This window comes from Equus przewalskii, chromosome 19, assembly GCF_037783145.1.
Source record: "Equus przewalskii isolate Varuska chromosome 19, EquPr2, whole genome shotgun sequence".
Classification (NCBI taxonomy): domain Eukaryota; kingdom Metazoa; phylum Chordata; class Mammalia; order Perissodactyla; family Equidae; genus Equus; species Equus przewalskii.
In genome coordinates, this window is record NC_091849.1 from 48030256 (window position 1) to 48049790 (window position 19535).

At 37.2% G+C, this 19535-nt stretch overlaps 1 protein-coding gene across 2 annotated transcripts in view; it reads right to left on the reverse strand.

The window, feature by feature from the left end:
* The window catches only part of LOC103563016 (cysteine-rich secretory protein 3), a 44221-nt gene that overhangs the window by 4669 nt on the left and 20017 nt on the right, over positions 1 to 19535 (reverse strand). For both annotated transcript variants that reach the window (XM_008538211.2, XM_008538210.2), the window contains exons 2-5: positions 9093 to 9163; positions 6074 to 6190; positions 4512 to 4599; positions 408 to 556 (exon numbers count right to left, since the gene is read on the reverse strand). In XM_008538211.2, coding sequence (XP_008536433.2) covers positions 408 to 556; positions 4512 to 4599; positions 6074 to 6190; positions 9093 to 9163 — 425 coding nt within the window. The remainder of the gene's footprint in view (positions 1 to 407; positions 557 to 4511; positions 4600 to 6073; positions 6191 to 9092; positions 9164 to 19535) is intronic.

The following is a 19535-nucleotide window of genomic DNA, read 5'->3' on the forward strand; positions in this document are numbered from 1 at the left end:
AAGACACAAGAGTACATTAGGGAAGAAGGATATATCAAAAAACAAATTGGAGGAAATACAAAACTGAAAAGAATGTTACTGATGTATTTTGTTTCCATATAGCTTATGGATATATCTAGTTAAATTGTTGAATCAAAGTAAAAATCTTTTAAAACATTGTGTTTCCATGTAAAGTCACTACTTTATCTATTTAGACTATTAGAAAAATACAGAGTATGTTTCCCTACCAAGAGCCTGCGTGCTTTTGACAAATAACAGCTCACAGCTGAAATACCCACAAAATACCAAGACCATTCCTTACTCACTTGAGATCTTCTGCCAAATTCAACACTGGAATCAGTCAAAATTTGTAGAAGCTTTCTTTTTAGGGCATATACAGCAGAGGGTTTTTCATTTGTTCCCCTTACCTGGGTATAATGTCCAACTACTGCATTGGGAGTCTTTGGCCCCACACCGTATTTAAAATCATGGACCTCATCATGCCAATTTTGGATTGCATCTGACCAGGAATTAGGTATACTCGACATAAAGAGATTCTCACCACATTTCATTGTACCTAAGAAGAAACAGATCATTCACGGTGAAAGCAATACTAAAGCATGCAATGACTAATGTGTGTGTGTGTGTGTGTGTGTGTATGTATATTATATATGCTGAAAAGAAGTCAGATATGCCTAACACATGAAGCTGGACTCAACATGTGAAATTTCAAGTAGATGAAGTCCTCTTTCTTTAATATCTACTCTCCCTAGATTCATTCATTTACACATTAAATTCTTCATGAGTGTATGCCTCATGTGTTCTCAGCTTTGTATTATAAGCCAGCTGAAGGCAAATATCAACTCATGATTTTTCTCCTACTCTCACCCACACTCACTAGAAATTTTTCTTATATGGGAACCTCAATAGATGTTTAAGATTGTTATTTGCTGTGGATTTTGAAAAAAATCTTATACTCAGTTGTTAAGAGCCCCAAGCATGAAGCACATGACACTAGGAGGGACAAGATTTTCAGTTTTATGGATCTCCCCTTAATCAGCAAATCAGAACGTCACAGGCCAAATTCTCCTCCTCCTCAAAGAATTAGGAAAGAAGTGCCTTGCAGCCCAGAAACATTTCAATATATTTTTCAAGCCTTGAAATTGATATTTATATTTAGATGACTTGAAATGTATTATCTACATGCTACTTAAAGGGAGTGTAAACTACTCTTGGATAGCTCCTTTAACAGGGGAAGAAACGAAGCTAAGATTGTAGCAGTAGACTGGGATCTTCAAGACCATTTGTTTCAATCTTCTACTGAGTATAGTCATCCCTGTTCATAATTTAATTAAATTATAGTATCAAAAATACAAATAACAATGGCAGCCCTACCTCAAAACAGATGAGTTATTTACTGCTTTCAAATTGGGCTTGCCTATATCTACATCATTTTTAATAATCTAAGGATAGGCATACCTTGTTTTATTGCACTTCCTTTTATTGTGCTTTGCAGATATTGCATTTTTTACAAATTGAAGGTTTGTGGCAACCTTGCATCAAGTCTATCGGCACCATTTTTCCAACAGCGTTTGCTCACTTAGTGTCTCTGTGTCATGTTTAGCAATTCTCACAATATTTCAGAATTTTCATCATTGTTATATTTGTTATGGTGATCTGTGATCGTTGATGTTACTATTGTAATTGTTTTGGGGAACCACAAACCATGCCCATATAAGATGGCAAACTTAGCTGATAAAAGTTGTGTGTGTTCTGACTGCTCCACCAACCAGCTGTTCCCCCATCTCTTTACCTCTCTTTGGGCCTCCCTTTTCCCTGAGACACAATATTGAAATTAGGCCAGTTAGTAACCCTACAATGGCCTCTAAATGTTCAAGTGAAAGGAATAGTCACATGTCTCTCTCTTTAAATCAGAAGCTAGAAATGATTAACCTTACTGAGGAAGGCATGTCAAAAGATGAGATAAGCTGAAAGCTAGGCCTCTTATGCCAGTAAGTCAAGTTGTGAATGCAAAGGAAGAGGTCTTGAAGGAAATTAAAAGTGCTACTCCAGCCGTCACATGAATGATAAGAAAGCAAAACAACCTTATTGCTGATTCAGAGAAAGTTTTAATGGTCTGGATAGAAGATCAAACCAGCCACAACATTCCCTTAAGCCAAAGCCTAATCCAGAGCAAGGCCCTTACTCTCCTCAATTCTATGAAGGCTGACAGAAGTGAGGGAGCTGTAGAAGAAAAGCTTGAAGCTAGCAGAGGCTGGTTGAAGAGGTTGAAGGAAAGAAGCCATCTCCATAACATAAAAGTGCAGGGTGAAGCAGCAGGTGCTGATGGAGAAACTGCAGCAAGTTCTCCACAAGAGCTACCTAAGATAATTAATGAGGGTGCCTACATTAAACAGCAGATTTTCTGTGTAGACAAAATGTCCTTATATTAGAAGAAGATGCCACCTAAGATTTTCATAGCTAGAGAGGAAAAGTCAATGCCTGGCTTCAAAGCTTCAAAGGACAGGCTGTCTCTCTTATTAGGGGCTAATCCAGCTGGTGACTTTCAGTTGAAACCAAGGCTCATTTACCATTCTGAAAATCCTAGGGCCCTTAAGAATTATTCTGAATCTACTCTGCCTGTGCTCTATAAATGGAATAACAAAGCCTGTATGACAGCACATCTGTTTACAACATGCTTTACTGAATCTTTTAAGCCCATGTTGAGACCTACTGCTCAGAAAAAAAGATTCCTTTAAAAATATTGCTGTTTGACAATATTGACAATGCACCTCATCACCCAAGAGCTCTGATGAAGATGTACAATGAGATGAATATAGTTTTCATGGCTACTAACACAATATCCATTCTGCAGCCTCTGGATCAAGAAGTAATTTTGACTTTCAAGTCTTATTATTCAAAAAATATATTTCATAAGGCTATAGCTGCCATAGATAGCTGTTGCTCTGATAGATCTGGGTAAAGTCAACTGAAAACATTCTTGAAAGGGTTCACCATTCTAGATGCTGTTAAGAACATTTGTGATTCATGGGAAGAAATAAAAATATCAACGTTAACAAGAGTTTGGAAGAAGTTGATTCCAACCCTCATAGGTGACTTTGAAGGGTTCAAGACTTCAGTGGAAGTAACTGCAGATGTGGTGGAAATAGCAAGAGGACTGGAATTAGAAGTGGAGCCTGAAAATGTGACTGAATTGCTGCACTCTCATGATAAAACTTGAAAAGATGAGGAGTTGCTTTTTATGGATGAGCAAAGAAAGTGGTTTCTTGAGATGGAATCTACTCCTGGTGAAGCTGTTGTGAAGATTGTTGAAATGACAACAAAGGATTTAGAATATTATATAAACTTCATTGATAAAACAGTGGTGGGTTTGAGAGGATTGACTCAAATTTTGAAAGAAATTCTGCTGTGGGTAAAATGCCATCAAACAGCATTGCATGCTACAGAGAAATCATGCATGAAAGGAAGAGTCAGTCGATGCAGCAAACTTCATCGTTGTCTTATTTTAAGAAATTGCCACAGCCACCCCAATCTTCACCACCCTGATCAGTCAGCAGCCATCAACATCCAGGTAAAGCCCTCCACTAGCAAAAAGATTGACTTGCTAAAGGCTTAGATGATGGTTAGCAGTTTTTAGCAATAAAGTACTTTTAATTAAGGTATGTACATTGTATTTTAGACATAATACTATTGTACACAAGAGACTACAGTATTGTGTAAAATAACTTTTACATGCACTGGGAAACCAAAAAAGTTGCATGACTTCCTTTATTGTGATATTCACTTTATTGCAGTGGTCTGGAACTGAACTCACAATATCTCTGAAGTGTGCCTGTAAAAATTTTATCTAATAATTCATATATATGATATTTTATCTCATTGTTTTTATGTTCCTTGATCTAGAGATCATGTCTTATAGGTTATTTTTAGGTCTAATATAGTATTGCATGCATTGTAGGTACCTAGGACATACCAAAAACTTATTGTCATCAAAAATTAAAAAGAAAATAGTAAAAATAGATGCTAATGTTAAATATTTTTGAGTAAAATTCAGAAAATTTGACAAAATTCAACATATTTAATAAATAAAAAAAACAATAGTTTTCAAAACACAAACAGGCTGCATAACATGAAAAGAACACTGGCTAAGGAGTCAGAAATTCTAAGTTTAAATTTCCTATATATGACGCTAATTACCAAACGGTTTTCCCCTGATAGTTTTCTAGTCTTTAAAATAGAAAAGAGATGATATATGACCTGCTTTACTCTTGAGATGGTGTAGAGGTACAAGTGTGATACTGTGTGAGACAGTTTTTATAAAATGCAAAACACTCAATAAGCACAGGGTGGTGCTTCTCAGAGTTACTGCTCACACAGAGGTACTTTCACTTGAAAAAGGCAGCATTAGAAGTGACATTTATTCTCAAATATTTCTTAATGAAACATCAAAAAATGCCTTCTCATTATTTTAATTGTTCATTTACTCAACAAATATTTATGAATTTACATACCGACTGCGCGATCTTCTGCTTTACTGTGTTGGAGAAGGCACTTGTTGGCCCAGTTTTGGGCATTTGTTGCTGTCTTGCTGTCCCATTGCTAAAAAATCAAGGAGGGGGAAAAAAGATATGCATTTGACTCAAACCATGAAGGAGCATAAGCTTTGTAATGAGGTTGCTAGGTTGACTTACATCATTAAAGAATTTCTGTACATGCATCTTCTGATTATCATCATAATCAAAGATATATTTTTTGATGTGCCTTTTTCTGCTCCACAAAGAAATATAGATTGAATCTCTGCCCTAAGTAACTGAAAAATCTACGGTAGTTAAGGATCTATTTATGATAGCAGAGTAGGCACATCTAAAGATTTTTAGTAATGGTCCTGTCCTAATTATTGACAAACACATGGAGGTTTTGAGGTTATTTTTCCTATAATAATGAGCAGGCATACTTCATTCCCAGTTCCTTTTTTTTACTGAATACATTTGGGAGACATGTGGCCTTTAGTACTGGGCCTGGCAAAGTGGGTTATTATTTACCACAAGTGGCATTGATCCTATAGGGAAAGGTCTTCTTGATCCTAGATTAAGAGAGAGAGTGAGCAGAAAAACTTAACAGCCTCTCATTGGATGTCCAAAGATTTGGTTTTCATTCTGCCTCCGCAACTTAAATTGCCCTGTAAACTGAACAAGTCATTTAACCATTATAAAGTGAAATTAAGAATTTCTGCCCTGCCCCATGGAGTTAGTGAAGCTGAAGCTTTGGGCCCCTCGCTTGCATAGGCCCTTCCCCAGGTTGTGGTAGGGAACCTCAGAATATGTTTGGCCATTTCTTTTTGTAAAACTTCCAATGGTAAGATATTTTTGTGCTCTCTTCCTTTAAGAGAGTTCCTTTAAGCTTAAAGTCAACAAAACTTGGATTTCCCCTACTAAGATGCCTCCTGGAAAATATCTAGCATATAGGGTGGAGCCCAGGTGGAGGGGACATTAATAATGAGGAGGAGGAGGATGATATTGTAAGTATGACTGTACAGAGAGGGGCTGGAAAGAAGAGCTGCACACAGCCCAGAGAACTTATTGGAAAATTGTTTTGGATCAAAATAAACAGAAAAGTCCTGGTGAAAGTGTCTGAAAGTCCATTTATCAAGGTCAGAAGGTACATACTAACCTCAGGGCCAGGATCTTAACTCAGGGTTCATGGAAGGGGTTCAGGAGCTCCATGGACACCCTGAAATTGTATTCAAGTTGCATGCCTTTTTTTTTTCTGAGAAGAGAAATTCCCTTCACAAAGATGGGGAAGTCTGAAATGGGCATGAGAGGGAGTAGTTTCTGACAGATTTTACTATTCTAGTGCTTAGAACATATAATGATAGGAGGAAATACAATTTATAAGCAAGAATAGTATGTGGAATTAAAAACAGAATTTCTTCCTTGCCCATAACATAGCTCATATGAAATAGAACAGAGACAGAACTTCCCAAGCGACAAAGTTCTTAAGAGATGTTATTTACTAGGTGCCTGCTGTTATCACAGCTGGTTCAAGCCACTTTCTTTATGTTACTGCCTCTTACCATCTTTAGCATGTTACTGGCAAGTGGAGAGACTGTTCTCCTTAGGTCATTGTGTTTATTTACAATCTCTTTTTGGACTTCGCTTTTGGTGATTGACAAAGCAGCAAAACCTGGATCCTAAAGGAAAGTCAAATTAGAATGTTTTTAAAGTTTGGAAGATTGCATAGATGAGTGAATAAGTTACATTCAAGAGAACAATGATTATTTTAAAAAGTGTTCAGTTCAACCCAATATTAATTTTTAAGCATTGCCAATAAATCTGAGCCAAAGCTATCATTTTTAAATAGGAACGAAATTGTATTACATTTTGAGAGTGAGGATGTAATTCATGGCATGACTATTAAAAACACCTCTGAGGCCACGGATACCAATTTCTCGTGTTAAGAGACATCTTAAGGTGATTTTTCTAGACATATGAGTGCTAACATAATGACAAAGGTACAAGATAGGAACCATCCTCATTCACACTCGATCGGGCTGCAGCAAGGCAGTGGTAAAGGTAGGGGCAGGGGACTCATTCTAGAATGTAACAAGAACTTTGACCTGACGTAGCACCTGTGTTTAGAGAAAGAACATTTAAGCCCAGTCCAAGTGCGTTCAGTACTGTAGTAAATGAGTCTACCTACTACGTAGCAGATTTTATAGGGTTGCTCAAAAAACAATTTTATAATATTAAACAAATCTCCAAGGTAATTTGGAGGAAGTAAAGCCATCCAATTAATGGACTGTTGCTGACTGTGTTCCTTTTAGTAATAGAAATGTAACTGATAAGGGATTCAGTTGGGTGCTGATATTTTTGGTGTACCTTTGTGTATGTATGTGCAGAAAGTCTAAGCCTGGGCATAGAATAATGTGTGAATTGTTCCATAAGGCTTACACAATTTGAAGACCTAAATTTACACAAGAGTGTGATGTTATATGAACATGAGCAAGAGTATGAAGTGTAAATTTAAACAGATAGGCCCTGTGTTGATTTTCCCTGATACCTTTGGGTAAGTTATTTTCTCCTCTCCTCATACTGAGTTCCCTCAGAGCTCTCTGAATACTGTGAACACAGGTCTGACCGCATATTATTGTCACTATTTACCTATGTGCCCATTTCTCCTGCCTGTTTGTGTGTTCCAAAGGAGATGGGCCAATAGTGAACGCCATTGTGCCCACAGATTCAGCACATTCTCAGCTATTGATTCCTAAGTTAGAAAGGATGCACTCGTGAAATAGCAGTAGTGGTCAATGTCTGCAATTACATCAAAGCGTAAAAAACATTGGATATGTCCTATTGACTTCCAAAAACCTGCCTAAAGTGAAGTAGTTTCATTTCAAAGAATATCAAAATTTGGTCCTTGAGAAAGAACTAATTATTTTCTACCCCTTACCCCATCTTGCTTTGTAGATAAAAATTCTACTAAAGAAAACATGCCCTTGTTGGTTTTTTTAAAAATGAATATCAATTAAGCTTTTCTTAGGTGTCAGGAAATATAAAAAGCGTTGAGAATGAAATGGATCAAATATGGTATCTATCTCTCCTTGGAGAGTTTATACCAGATGGGCAAAATGACTAACTAGTTCCACCACCACATAACTGAAACGATAGGCGGGATCTACCGGACACAGGGGAAGGAGGGGTTCATTCCCCTTGGCTGAGCTTAGGAAAGGCTTCACAAAAGATGGTCTGGATTGGGGTTTTGAAGGGTGAATAGTGTTTTCTGGTCATCTTAAGAAAGTACAGAAAACCTTCTGGGCAGAGAGTATGTAAAGCATCTGATCAACAAACATTTAGTGGTGCCAAAGACCAAATGATATCTCCTTTTTAAATAATTGTGTAAACAAAGACTCGGAGATGGACCAGAGAGATAATAGGGAATTACAAAAGGCCGTGAAAGGAAATCTTTAGGAAAGAAATTGGGAAGATAGCAAACCACTTGAATGAAGTGCTAGGTGGTGAATAAATGTCTTCAGACTGAAATTTGATTATGCTAACATAATGACTGTATTTCCGAATGCCAAATGAGGTTTGACACAGTTTTCAGAATTCTCTGGTCCGAGGTGTGCTAGCTCTTCCTATACGCCCAGAGTGAAAGAAGAGTGTGGGAACAGGCAGCAATGACCAAAGCTCTTCGCATCCAGAGGTTTTCTGATCAGGAGACAGCACCTTACATGGGCACCTGCCCACCAGTCATTGAAGAGGAAGATTGATCCTGTTCTTGGGGTTATGAAAATGACACAGCATATTAGCAATAAGTAAAGCAATTTATCTTACATGTACTAATTGTAAGACTGTGAAAAAAATCCCAGTGCTTAATATTTTTAGTAAGACTTCTCTTTTTAATTTAAAAAAGGTATAATTATTCTCACACAGTAACTGAAAATTTGATGTGATGATGTATGTGAGGAAGTTTTGCTAATTTGAGATTATACAAACATATTATTAATATTCTGAGGGGATCACATGTGAGTAAATTAAATTTAAAAAAATCAGGAAAGATCTTGAGACAGAAAGAGTTTCATTAGTTTTTGAAACCATAGACCAGTGCTGTCAACTGAAATATAATCAAAGCATTACATGTAATTTTAGTTTTTTGGTGATCACTTTATACAAGAAAAAAACAGATTAATTTGATATTTATAATGTATTTTATTTAATTAATATATTAAAAATATTTTGTTTGCATCATGCAATCAGTATTAAAATTACTAATGAAATATTTTCCGTCCCTTTTTTTTACTGTCTTTGAAGTTTTCTATGTATTATATTTATGCAGACTTCAATTCAGGCTATCCATATTTCCCTCACGTGTTCAATACCCTCATGTGACTGAGAGCTACCATGTTACTCTCCACAGCCTTAGACTTAATTATGTTGAGGACCTTGAGCAACTGGTGAGTACTTTGTAATGTACCGGACAGTCTAGCCCCTTTACTTTCAAAAATTGATCTAGTCTCTTCCTCGTAGAAGCTCCTATCCTATCCCTCAAGGTTGCTTGGATTGCTCTGAAAGGATTTGCAACCTCAACCATACCTGTCCACTTGCAGGAAAGAATGGAAGCAACACGGCAGCCAGAAACAGCAACACTGGTAATAATGCCATTGCTGGGAAGACAAAAGGAATAGAGACCTGCGTTGGAATGTTTAGTGCATGAACTTCTGAGGAGCAAAGGGAAAAAACAAAACAAAACAATGTATTGATCTCAGTTATCCCAAATTTATCAGCAACATGATGAGAGAAGACTTGCCACCTGGTGCCAGTAGAATGATAATAGATTCAGCCTCAGAAACAAGGCTCCAATGGGGACAATAAGGAATGAACAGAAGTACTTGACCGAGGCCCTTGAAGTACACCTATAAATGTTAAGGATATACTACCCAGTTCCACTCTAGTCCCACAGTCTTGTCCACATAGCTACTCTCTTTAGGTTCCAGGAATGGTTTCTTCCTACGTTGCCCATTCAGGAGTAGTAATAGCTCCCAACTGTTACTATTACTGGGGTACTACTGCATTAGTCCTTGCTGATTTCCTTAACTCTGCTTAATCCTTTATAAATATCCCCTTACTAGTATTTCTTCAAATGACCAGTTAGCATGTGCCACTTCTTTCCTGCCAGGACTCTGGCTCATATACTTGCTATTCCTAGAACTCTAGGTAAATCTACTAAGAAGCAAGTGCTTTTCTTTAGTCCTTTCAACCATTCTCCTCTTCTCTCCCCCTGCAACCAGTGTCTTCATTCATTCACATCAAACTTTTCTCTTTATTACAATGCCTCAAATTCCAAATTCTGGGTGTAAAAACAGAAGGTAGATTTCCCACTTTTGAAGGGTTGCTGACTAAATCTGTATTAGTACCCTCAATATTTTCACATCCTTTGCCTCACTAATTCAAATTCTTGGAATCCTGAGGAAATAATAATGTATACTGGAAAAACTTTAGGCATAAATTTTTCATCACATTAATATTTATAAAGGTAAAAACATAATCAATTACATGCTCAATAACAGGGAGATAAAATGTCTAAATACAGTCATGCGCCACATAATGAAATTTCATCAACAACGGACTGCATGTACGATGGTGGTCCCATAAGGTTAATATCTTACGGCCTAGGTATGTAGTAGGCTATATCATCTAGGTTTGTGTAAATACACTCTATGATGTTTGCATAATGACGAAATTGCCTGAGGATGCATTTCTCAGGACATATCCCCATTGCTAAGTGATGCCTGACTGTAAATTAGAGTAAACCCTCTTGTTATAGTATATCAGGCATAAAATTATGTTTATGATGGTTTTATAACAAGGAAAATGCTTATGCTTCAAAGTTAAGTAAAAAAACCCAAAACACCAAGTAGTATATGGGAGATCTTTTGCCTTCTGTTATGGATGAATGTTTGTGCTCTCCTGAAATTCACATGTTGTAGCCCTAACCCCTAGTATGGCTGCATTTGTATTTGGACCTCTAAGGAAGTAGTTAAGGTGAAATGGAGTCATAAGGAGGGGCCCTGATCCAACAGGATTAGTGTTTAAATAAGAAGAGACACCAGAGGGTACTCTCTCTCTCTCTCTCTCTCCTCCAAGCATACAGAGGCCATGGGAGAACACGGTGAGGAGGTGGCTGTCTGCAAGCCAGGAAGAGAAGTCTCATCAGAAACTGACCATACTGGCCCATTGGTCTCAGATTTCTAACCTCCAGAACTGTGAGAAAATAAATTTCTGTTTTTTAAGCTGCCCAGTCTGTGATATTTTGTTATGTTAGCCCAAGCAGATTCATACACATTCTCCTGTTTAATATTTGAGGGTGAGGTTATTTCTGAGTGAGTTCCAAGGTCCATACATGTAGTGATTGGAAATCTTCTGGAGCTACGGTTCTGCCTTGAGGTGCGTGTGTGAGAACAAGGCACTGTGATAGCACGTTACCTCTGACTATTATCCAGCATCCGTATCTTAATACAGTTTTGTTTTTCTCATGGATAGATGACAAAAACTCTGTGACATAGGTATTTTGGGCCAATTTTAAGCTGAAGTAATGGAAGAAATTTTATTGCATAGTGGTATTGATATATTGCATAGTGACTTTGATGCGGAGGGAGATCCGGGAATGCATACGTTATGATTCTCCTGGAGGACAGTAACAGAAACAGAACCTCATCCTCTTCTCCCACAAAATTAATGATCAGACAGAAAACCAGGCAAGGAACATGCGAGATTAGACAGAAACACAAGAGAATGAGTTTATCTTCATGTGGTAAGACATTCTTTTCTGCATTTTCTATAATGAGTCTACATTATCGCAATTGCAGTAATTAGAAAAAGGAAAGACTTTTATTGCAAAGACATTATTAACTCTTGGAAAAGTGCCTCTTACTTTATCGAACCTATCATCTGTGTTGCTTTTTTGCAACCTGGTGTAGCCAATAGTTTAGGCATTATGATGTCCTCGTAAGAGAAGAATGGAGGCACAGAGATATTAAGTGACCTTCTGACAGTCTCACTGCTGGTTAGTATGTAACTGGGACAGGTCTAAGATTTCTTTTAATCTCAATATCTATTCCCCAATAACTGTATTATACTTTTTGGGGGCATGGGGTCCTGGGTAAGAAAGAAAGCTCTTCATGAATTTCTGCCTTGACGAAAGTAGTTGTTTGTTACTATAAATCTTTTTGCAGCTAATAAATATCTGGTAGATTACTGAACATGTTTGATAAAATTAGAAAAAAAATTAACACAGTATTAACGATTAAGTCAATCCTTTTCTGTTTTCTTTCAAATATAAAATAAAACTCCTAAGACTAAAAGAGCCCAATATTTTCTCAGGATATCCATCTTGAATTGAAAACATACCCTATTATGACAAACTTTATGTAACTTTGTTGAAATACTGGAGAACTGTGTTGGCGTGTTAATGAAGTGTGTTTGTCCGTTTAATAACTAGAATGGGAAGAGAGGGAATTGAACAGGAACCACAAAATTGTAGCATATTGCTATAAGGGTTCTATAAGGAATACAAATTATACAGATGTTTCTACAGTGTTCTGGAAATTTAAGCTCTTCTATGCCATTGAAATTTCACAGGAATAGGAAAAGGTTGATTTTGTTTATGTGGAGGCCTGGAATTGGCCACCCCAAGATATGTCTCTTTGGCATGATGATTATTTGGGGCTGATTACCTTGCACACAGGAAAGCAACTGAAAAGTAGAACTTGCTTGCCCTTTGTTAGGAGACATTTACATTGTAAAGGAAATCTCCATCTGTAAAGGTGCCTCCCTTTCTGTACCAGGAAGAAGAGGGGGATGACCTTATCTCTAGAAACTCCTATCAATACAGAATGCAAGGACTTAAATCTTTATAATAATCTTATTCCTGTTTCTGGTAACCTCCTGTAACTGACTCCCCCCACCCCCAACGTCATCCTTTGTCTTTAGCTGGATATGATATTTAAGGTGGGGGCTTCAGCCATTGTGGCGAGTTGCTCAGCTTGCCTGAGCCTCTCGCATGTATACATGTTATAAAGCTTTGTTTAATTTTCTCCTGTTATTCTGTCTCATGTGAATTTAATTCGTTCTCTGGCCAGAAGAACCCAGAGAAGGTAGAGGAAATGTCTTCCTCCCCTACATTTATATTGTAGTTTTTAGGTGGAAAAGAGGAAGAGATGGGGGAGCAGAATGAACATTTGAAGACAGAAAAGAAAAAGCATAGAAAGAAAAATGAATGTATTTCTGTATAAAGCAAATACATAAATTTAGTGTCAAAAAGAGCCGTTTTTATTTCTCGACTACCTGGACCCAGATTGAGCAAACCTAAACTTTGGCACCTGGTATTATGGGAAAGGAAAGAGAGCCCTGTGACTGTTCAGAAGCCTGGGTTTTTGTTGTTGTTGTCGCTGGTGCTCTTTTATCCAGCTCTTCTTTAACTAGCAATATGAAATTGAAAAATCTTCATTTGTCAAGTTAGAATATTGTGACATAGGGTCACCTCATAGGATTTTTATGAGGTTTGAGGAGATAAGTAATATTAAAGCAATTTGAAAACATAAAAAATCACCATACACGTACAAGTCCTGGCATTGGCATTACTATTTTTATTATCATTTGAGTTGCTTGCTGCCTCAGCGGGGATTGTTGCCAGAAATCTCTCAGCTCTCAGGGCCTTCAGGGATTGGCTGTTCTGAAGACAGCTGCTGGGCCCAAGATCATGCTCCCTTCCCAGGGCACCCTCATCCTCTGTCTGTCAGAGATGGACTATAAAGGCTGACCTCTTTGCTCCAACTAGGGGCAACTTTGACAAATCAGCCCAGCTTCAGAACTACTCTGAAGTAGTTGACCGACTGAAGCCTCCAATGAGACTGCATCCCAGCTTGATTTCTACCTTGGCCTAATCTCGTTCCTTTCCCCTCCCTTCGTAGGAAATTTTTCCCAAGTGCTTTCCTCAGTAAACTTCCTATGTCTCAGATTTTGTTGGCTCACCTGGGGAGCCCAACTAGTGACTTCATTCATTAATCTTTTTTCCGTAAGTCTAGTCAAATAGGATCGCTATCTATACCTTCATTATCCTTTGATCATATGCCCTTGATGCCTTTGATCATGTTAATCCTCAAACCTGGATTCTAGCCACATGCTTCGAGAACATTTCTGAGTCTGTCTCTCCCTAGAAACTCATAGGCTAACTCCAGAAACACTCATCTTGTCCCTGGATAGGAGTATTTAAAACCCACGCAGTACACTTTGATTATGTTCAATTTTTGTGATTTATGTGCAGGAACTTATTTCTCTCATTGCTTCATGTACGTTTGACTTCTTTCCATAACTAGATTGTGAGTTGGGAAAAGGCAGACTATCATCTTCATACTCTTTTAAATGCCTAATGGCTAAAGATGGTTCACTCTGTACTTGCTTCTTGGTGGAGCTTTCAAAGTCTCCAGAAGATTCCCTCTTAGGCTAGCATCTTGGGCACATACATCCCTCTGGCAATGGCCTCAAGTGGGCCTCCTGGAGAGTTTGAGAGCAAAAGAGAAAGACAGATCCTTCTTTTTTTGCAAGTCATTGGCAATCAGGTACTGCCCTTTCCTTTAACAAACATTCATCAAGTTTCACACATTCTGTTCAGGACAGCATGCTAGATAAAGCTGAACCTGATTAAGTGAACAGGATGTGATTCCCACCCACCCTCAGAGTCTTGGCATATTATTAGGGGAGCCCATCATTTAAGTACCAGAGTGTGAGTTTCTTGGACTTTCCCATGTGTGCAAAAGTGGAGAATAAATTTTTATCTTCTTTTCCCTGACTCATTCTGAGGCTTTTGGAGAAGAATGGGGAAGGGCCTAACATAGCCCAGGACTCTTGAATTAAATATTTCAGATGAGGTAAATATGATAAAGATCAATTAGCTGTAAGACCAAAGCACTTAGCTCCACCCCACCCCTCTTCCCCAGGGGCCGCCCTAAATAGCAGGTGCTGCTAGGATAGAGTTTATTTGCACGTTCATTTGGCAGAGTCACACAGAAAGCATTAGGAAAAATAACCGCCTCTTCCTGGTCTTCTACATGCATGCAGACAATTTCTAAATGTGTGTAGTCATACATTTCCTCTGCTGTTTCCTTAGGAACAAACTTTAGATTCCTTTTAAATTATCTGTCTTGAAAGAGTTATTTTGGGGGCCAGCCCATTGGCATAGTGGTTAAGTTCCTGGGCTCTGCTTTGGCGGCCCAGGGTTCTCTTGTTCAGATCCCAGGTGCAGACCTAAACACTACTCAGCAAGCCATGTTGTGGTGGCATCCCACATACAATAAAGAGGAAGATTGGCAACAAATGTTAGCTCAGGGCCAATCTTCCTCACCAAAAAAAAAAAAAAAAAGTTATTTTGCTATGTGCAAGTCACCCAGTCTCTCCTTTTATATGATTTTCTGCTCTGCCAGGAGTAATATTCCTTTTACAAACAGATTAGTAATTTCTCCTAAATGGGACTAGAGAAAAGCCAAATCCAGGGATTTCAAAGATTTGTAATTCCAAGTGTTGGTGGTTTACTGCTAATTACAGGCAGCAGAGCAAATTGTGTCTTTTTGAAGCATAAATGTATATGACACAATTAAACTGTAACATATTCCTCCTTCTTCACATTGATATTAGGACCACTACTAAGTTTAAAACACTCATTTCAAAAAGAAAATAAGTTATTTTCTCTAATGACGTAACATCACTGCCTATTAACTGATAAAAAACATAAACGTACAAAAGTTAGACTGGCATACCTTTCCTTAAAAGTCCGATTTGTGGAAATAGGGATTTTCAAATCATAGACTAGGGAGAATTTGCTTAGTTCCTAAGAGAAGAATTCATAAAAGAGTCCATTTGAAAAGTAAGCTTTTAAGTTCTGTTCCAGTCAGGACATCAAAATAGGTAGGCTTCTTATGATTGCCCCACAGGAACACTGAAGGAATGATAGAAGCAAAAGGGAAACATGGCTTCCAAAAAGTATCAAATAGATAAAAAATCTAAGGAGAATTAGTTTCTCGTGACTCCTTGTATGTGTATATGGATGAGTGTGTGTGTATGTGTGTGTGTGTGAGTGTGAGGTGGAGGAAGGTGTTGCATCCTGGGGCCGTGCCTGGCCTGATGGTGTAGTGATGGTAATGCCTTTTAGTTCCTGCTCTTGCCTCAAGATAATCCTTTCTTCCCCTTTATTGCAAAATTCTATAGCAACAGAACAAGCTCTTTAGTTCCTACTCTTGCTTCAAGATAATTATTACTTCCCCTTTACGGCAAAATTCTACAGCAACAGAATGAGTCACCTGTCCCTGTGCCATATGTTAGCAAGATAGCCTCATGGAACCATAAAAACCTTCATCAGATGTGAAGAATTAATGAAATAAAGACATGTGGGGGGACAGCCCATGGCTGAGTGGTTAAACTCATGTGATCCACTTTCGCGGCCCGGGGTTTTGCTGGTTTGATCCTGGGCACGGACCTAGCACTGCTCATCAAGCCATGCTGAGGCAGTGTCCCACATAGCACAACCAGAAGGACCTATAACTAGAATATACAACTATGTACTAGGGGGCTTTGGGAAGAAGAAGAAGAAGAAAAAGAAAAGATTGGCAACAGATGTTAGCTCAGGTGCCAATCTTTAAAAAAAAAAAAAAGACATATGGACCACTCTATGTTGCTGTTATAGTCATACCTCTCTTCCTCCTTGGCCCCCCAAGTTTATGTGAGTATAAATTAGTGTGACTACTTCCTCTCAATGCTGTTTCTTCCTAAAGCGTAACCTGAGGAGTGGAAGCGAATGGAAGTGATTCTGGAATTGATTCCTAAAACAGATAAGGATAATAGTAAATAATATAGATGCCCGTTTCATAAATGAAATGCAAAAATCCTAACAAAATATTAATTCACCAACTTCAAAAATACATTTAAAATATGATCAAGTAAAGTTTATATCAGGACTGCAAGGATAATTCAAAATTACAAAATTCTTTGGTCTAATTCGCCACGTTAATGGAATAAAAAAATCATGTGGCAAAAAAATGTTATTAAATTCAATCTCTACTTAGAGCCAAAAAAAAGAGAACAGAGGAATTCATTAATTTGGTCATGGCACTATTGCTAAATATTTATAGAAAATATTATAGTTATTGGAGAAACTCTAGGTGTATTCCATTTAATATTGAGGACAGAAAAAGAAGGACTAATGTCAGTGGTAATGTTCAACATCTTATTTGGGATGTCCTGACCAAAGCAATAAAGGAAAAATAAATATTTGCAAGTCTTGTAAGGGAAGAGGTGATATTGTTATGATTTTCAAATGATTTGATCATCTATCTAGAGAATACAACATAATCAACAAGTTTTCTAGATGCAATATCAACCTACAAAAAATACCATTGCCATTACCAGCAACACTCAACTGGAAAACAAGATTAAAAAAAAGGATACCACTCATAATAGTAACAGAAACTATAAAGTATCTATGAAATAACAAAGAATAAAAAGTTCCTTTTTGGGGAAAACTTTAAAACTCTAGTAAAGGACATAAAAGAAGATCTCATAGATTGAGAGATTTTCATGATCTCAAATGGTATGTGTTAGTATAATAAAGATACCAATCCTAATTAAACTAATATAAAAATTCTTTATAATTCCAATAAAAATTCTAATTGACCCACAAATAACTACGTAACTGTTTTATAAGAAGAATTAATTTCAGTATCTTTTCATATTAGTTATTAAAATAGACTTCAAACTTTGACAAAAATTTGATATTATTGTAGGAAGAGACGAATGGACCAATGGAGGTAAATAGAAAATTTAAGAGACAGACCAAACAAGGTAGCATAAAAAAAGCATCAGAGGAAGAACAGATTATCTAGTATATGGTATTAGAAAATGTAGCTCATTACATGGAGAAAAATAAAACCATATTGTTTTTTTCAGTTTTTTAAATTTTATTATTATTATTTTCTTCTTCTCCCCAAAGTCCCCCAGTACATTGCTGTATATTCTAGTTGCAGGTCCTTCTGGTTGTGCTATGTGGGACGCAGCCTCAGCATGGTTTGCTGAGTGGTGCTAGGTCTGAACTCAGGATCCAAACCGGCAAAACCCTGGGCCACCGAAGCAGAGTGTGTGAACCCAACCACTCAGCCACAGGCCTGGCCCTCTAAAACCATATTCGTTTTAAGCTTTACCTATAGTGATGAATGTAGAAGGATTAAATTTATAAAGAGAGAAAAAATGATTTATATGCAGCTTTTCAGGGCCATGTATCTTTGCCCTAAGTGAGCCACACATAATACCTTTCTATGGTGATCTTGTGTTTTGTGGGAAGCACTGTGTCACTCTTTATGGGCTCATTTAAAACTCCTAATAATCTAGGTAGTAAATGATGTTGCTCGATACTCCAGTTTATAGACGAGCAGTCCCAACATCAGCAATTTAGTAATGAAATTCCAGAAACCAGCAGAAGAACTAGGGATAAGGCCAGACAGTTTGGCCTCACAGCGCTCGATCCTGAAAGAAGGGGATGGACATGCTTTACATGATTATACAGACCAGAAAAGCTGCTGTTAACAGTATTACCACACATGTGTGTAAAGTGTGCATTATAGGTATAGACACATTTATATACCAATCACAGACCAGAAAAGTATCTGATGCAATATTTTCAACCTGTAAATGTAATATTTAATCTGGATTCTGATCCCTTTCATCTCACCACTTGTCTCTGAGACAGAAAGCACTATACGAAGTTCACAAAACTTCTAGACTTCGTGACGTAGGAAATCTGTAAAGATATCTAAATATAATAGCTGCCTTGACGGTTCCCAAAAAGCATTTTTTTTTTTGCTTTCCAGGCATGAGTTACCTTCCTTTTACTTGAGTTTGCTAAACAATGTCATTGGAATTCTTGGAAGCATCTGATTTAAACATTACTGGAGAGTTCTGGCATTCTTCCTTTCAATTTACCTCCTCCTCTTAGAAATCTGAGCTCAGTGCAGGGGTCCCATTGACCTTACAATGAATCATCATAGAGTAGCCCCTCTAAGCTTGAAACGCATCATCAGTTTAATTTCCTTTGATTCCCCTCCAGGGGGTTGGTTAGTCATACAGGCAGACGTTGGTTTTGGTTTTAACTAGCAGAAGAGGCAACGCTTGATCTCTGGCAATATTGTAAGTTCTGCCTAAGTTCCCTGAATGGCATTCAGCCATAGAGGAGAAAAGCATTAATAAAATACTTTGAAAGTAAAATCGTCCCTCTACGAGGTAAATAACTCTTTATATGTTGTCATTAGATAGTTCTGCTGTCTCTTAATATCTTTTTTATCCATAATCACTTCTTATTGCTAAAAATGTAGAAGTTCTATGTGGAAATGCTTCCTTATATAAAATATACACAGTATATTATGCTTAAATTATTTATATGCATGTAGCTGCCTGAGTAGATTGACTTTTGGTTGGAAACATTTTCAAAGTCTTTTTTTTCTTTTTGATTTGAGTACGTTTCATGCGGGGAATTGTATCTTATGTTGATAATCTTTAATAGAATATTTTTTATCTCAAGGTCAGTGCTATAATTTTGTTTTGATGGATTTAAACCTATTAGCAATAACTTCCTGTCCTTATTTTAATAATGTCTGTATTAACACATATCCACATTTGTGAATATTAAAGTTACCAATATAGAAGTATGCACACACATATAACTACAGTTTTCCATTTTTCTGTTAAAGGAAGCTCTAGTATAATTGTTTCTAAAAGTCACAGACATTGGAATTAATTATATTTCTTATGTTAGAATGAAAGGTAAACTTATTCATTTAAATATTAAATTCAATAAAAGTGCTTTTGGAATAATAGAGTTATATATTACTTTATTAGCTTAAAAAGAGTCTAATAACGTAAGATTATTACTCTCAAAAAAGTTATTAACAGAGTTTTGAAAATCATAGATTCATTTACTACATATCATTTTACCACTGA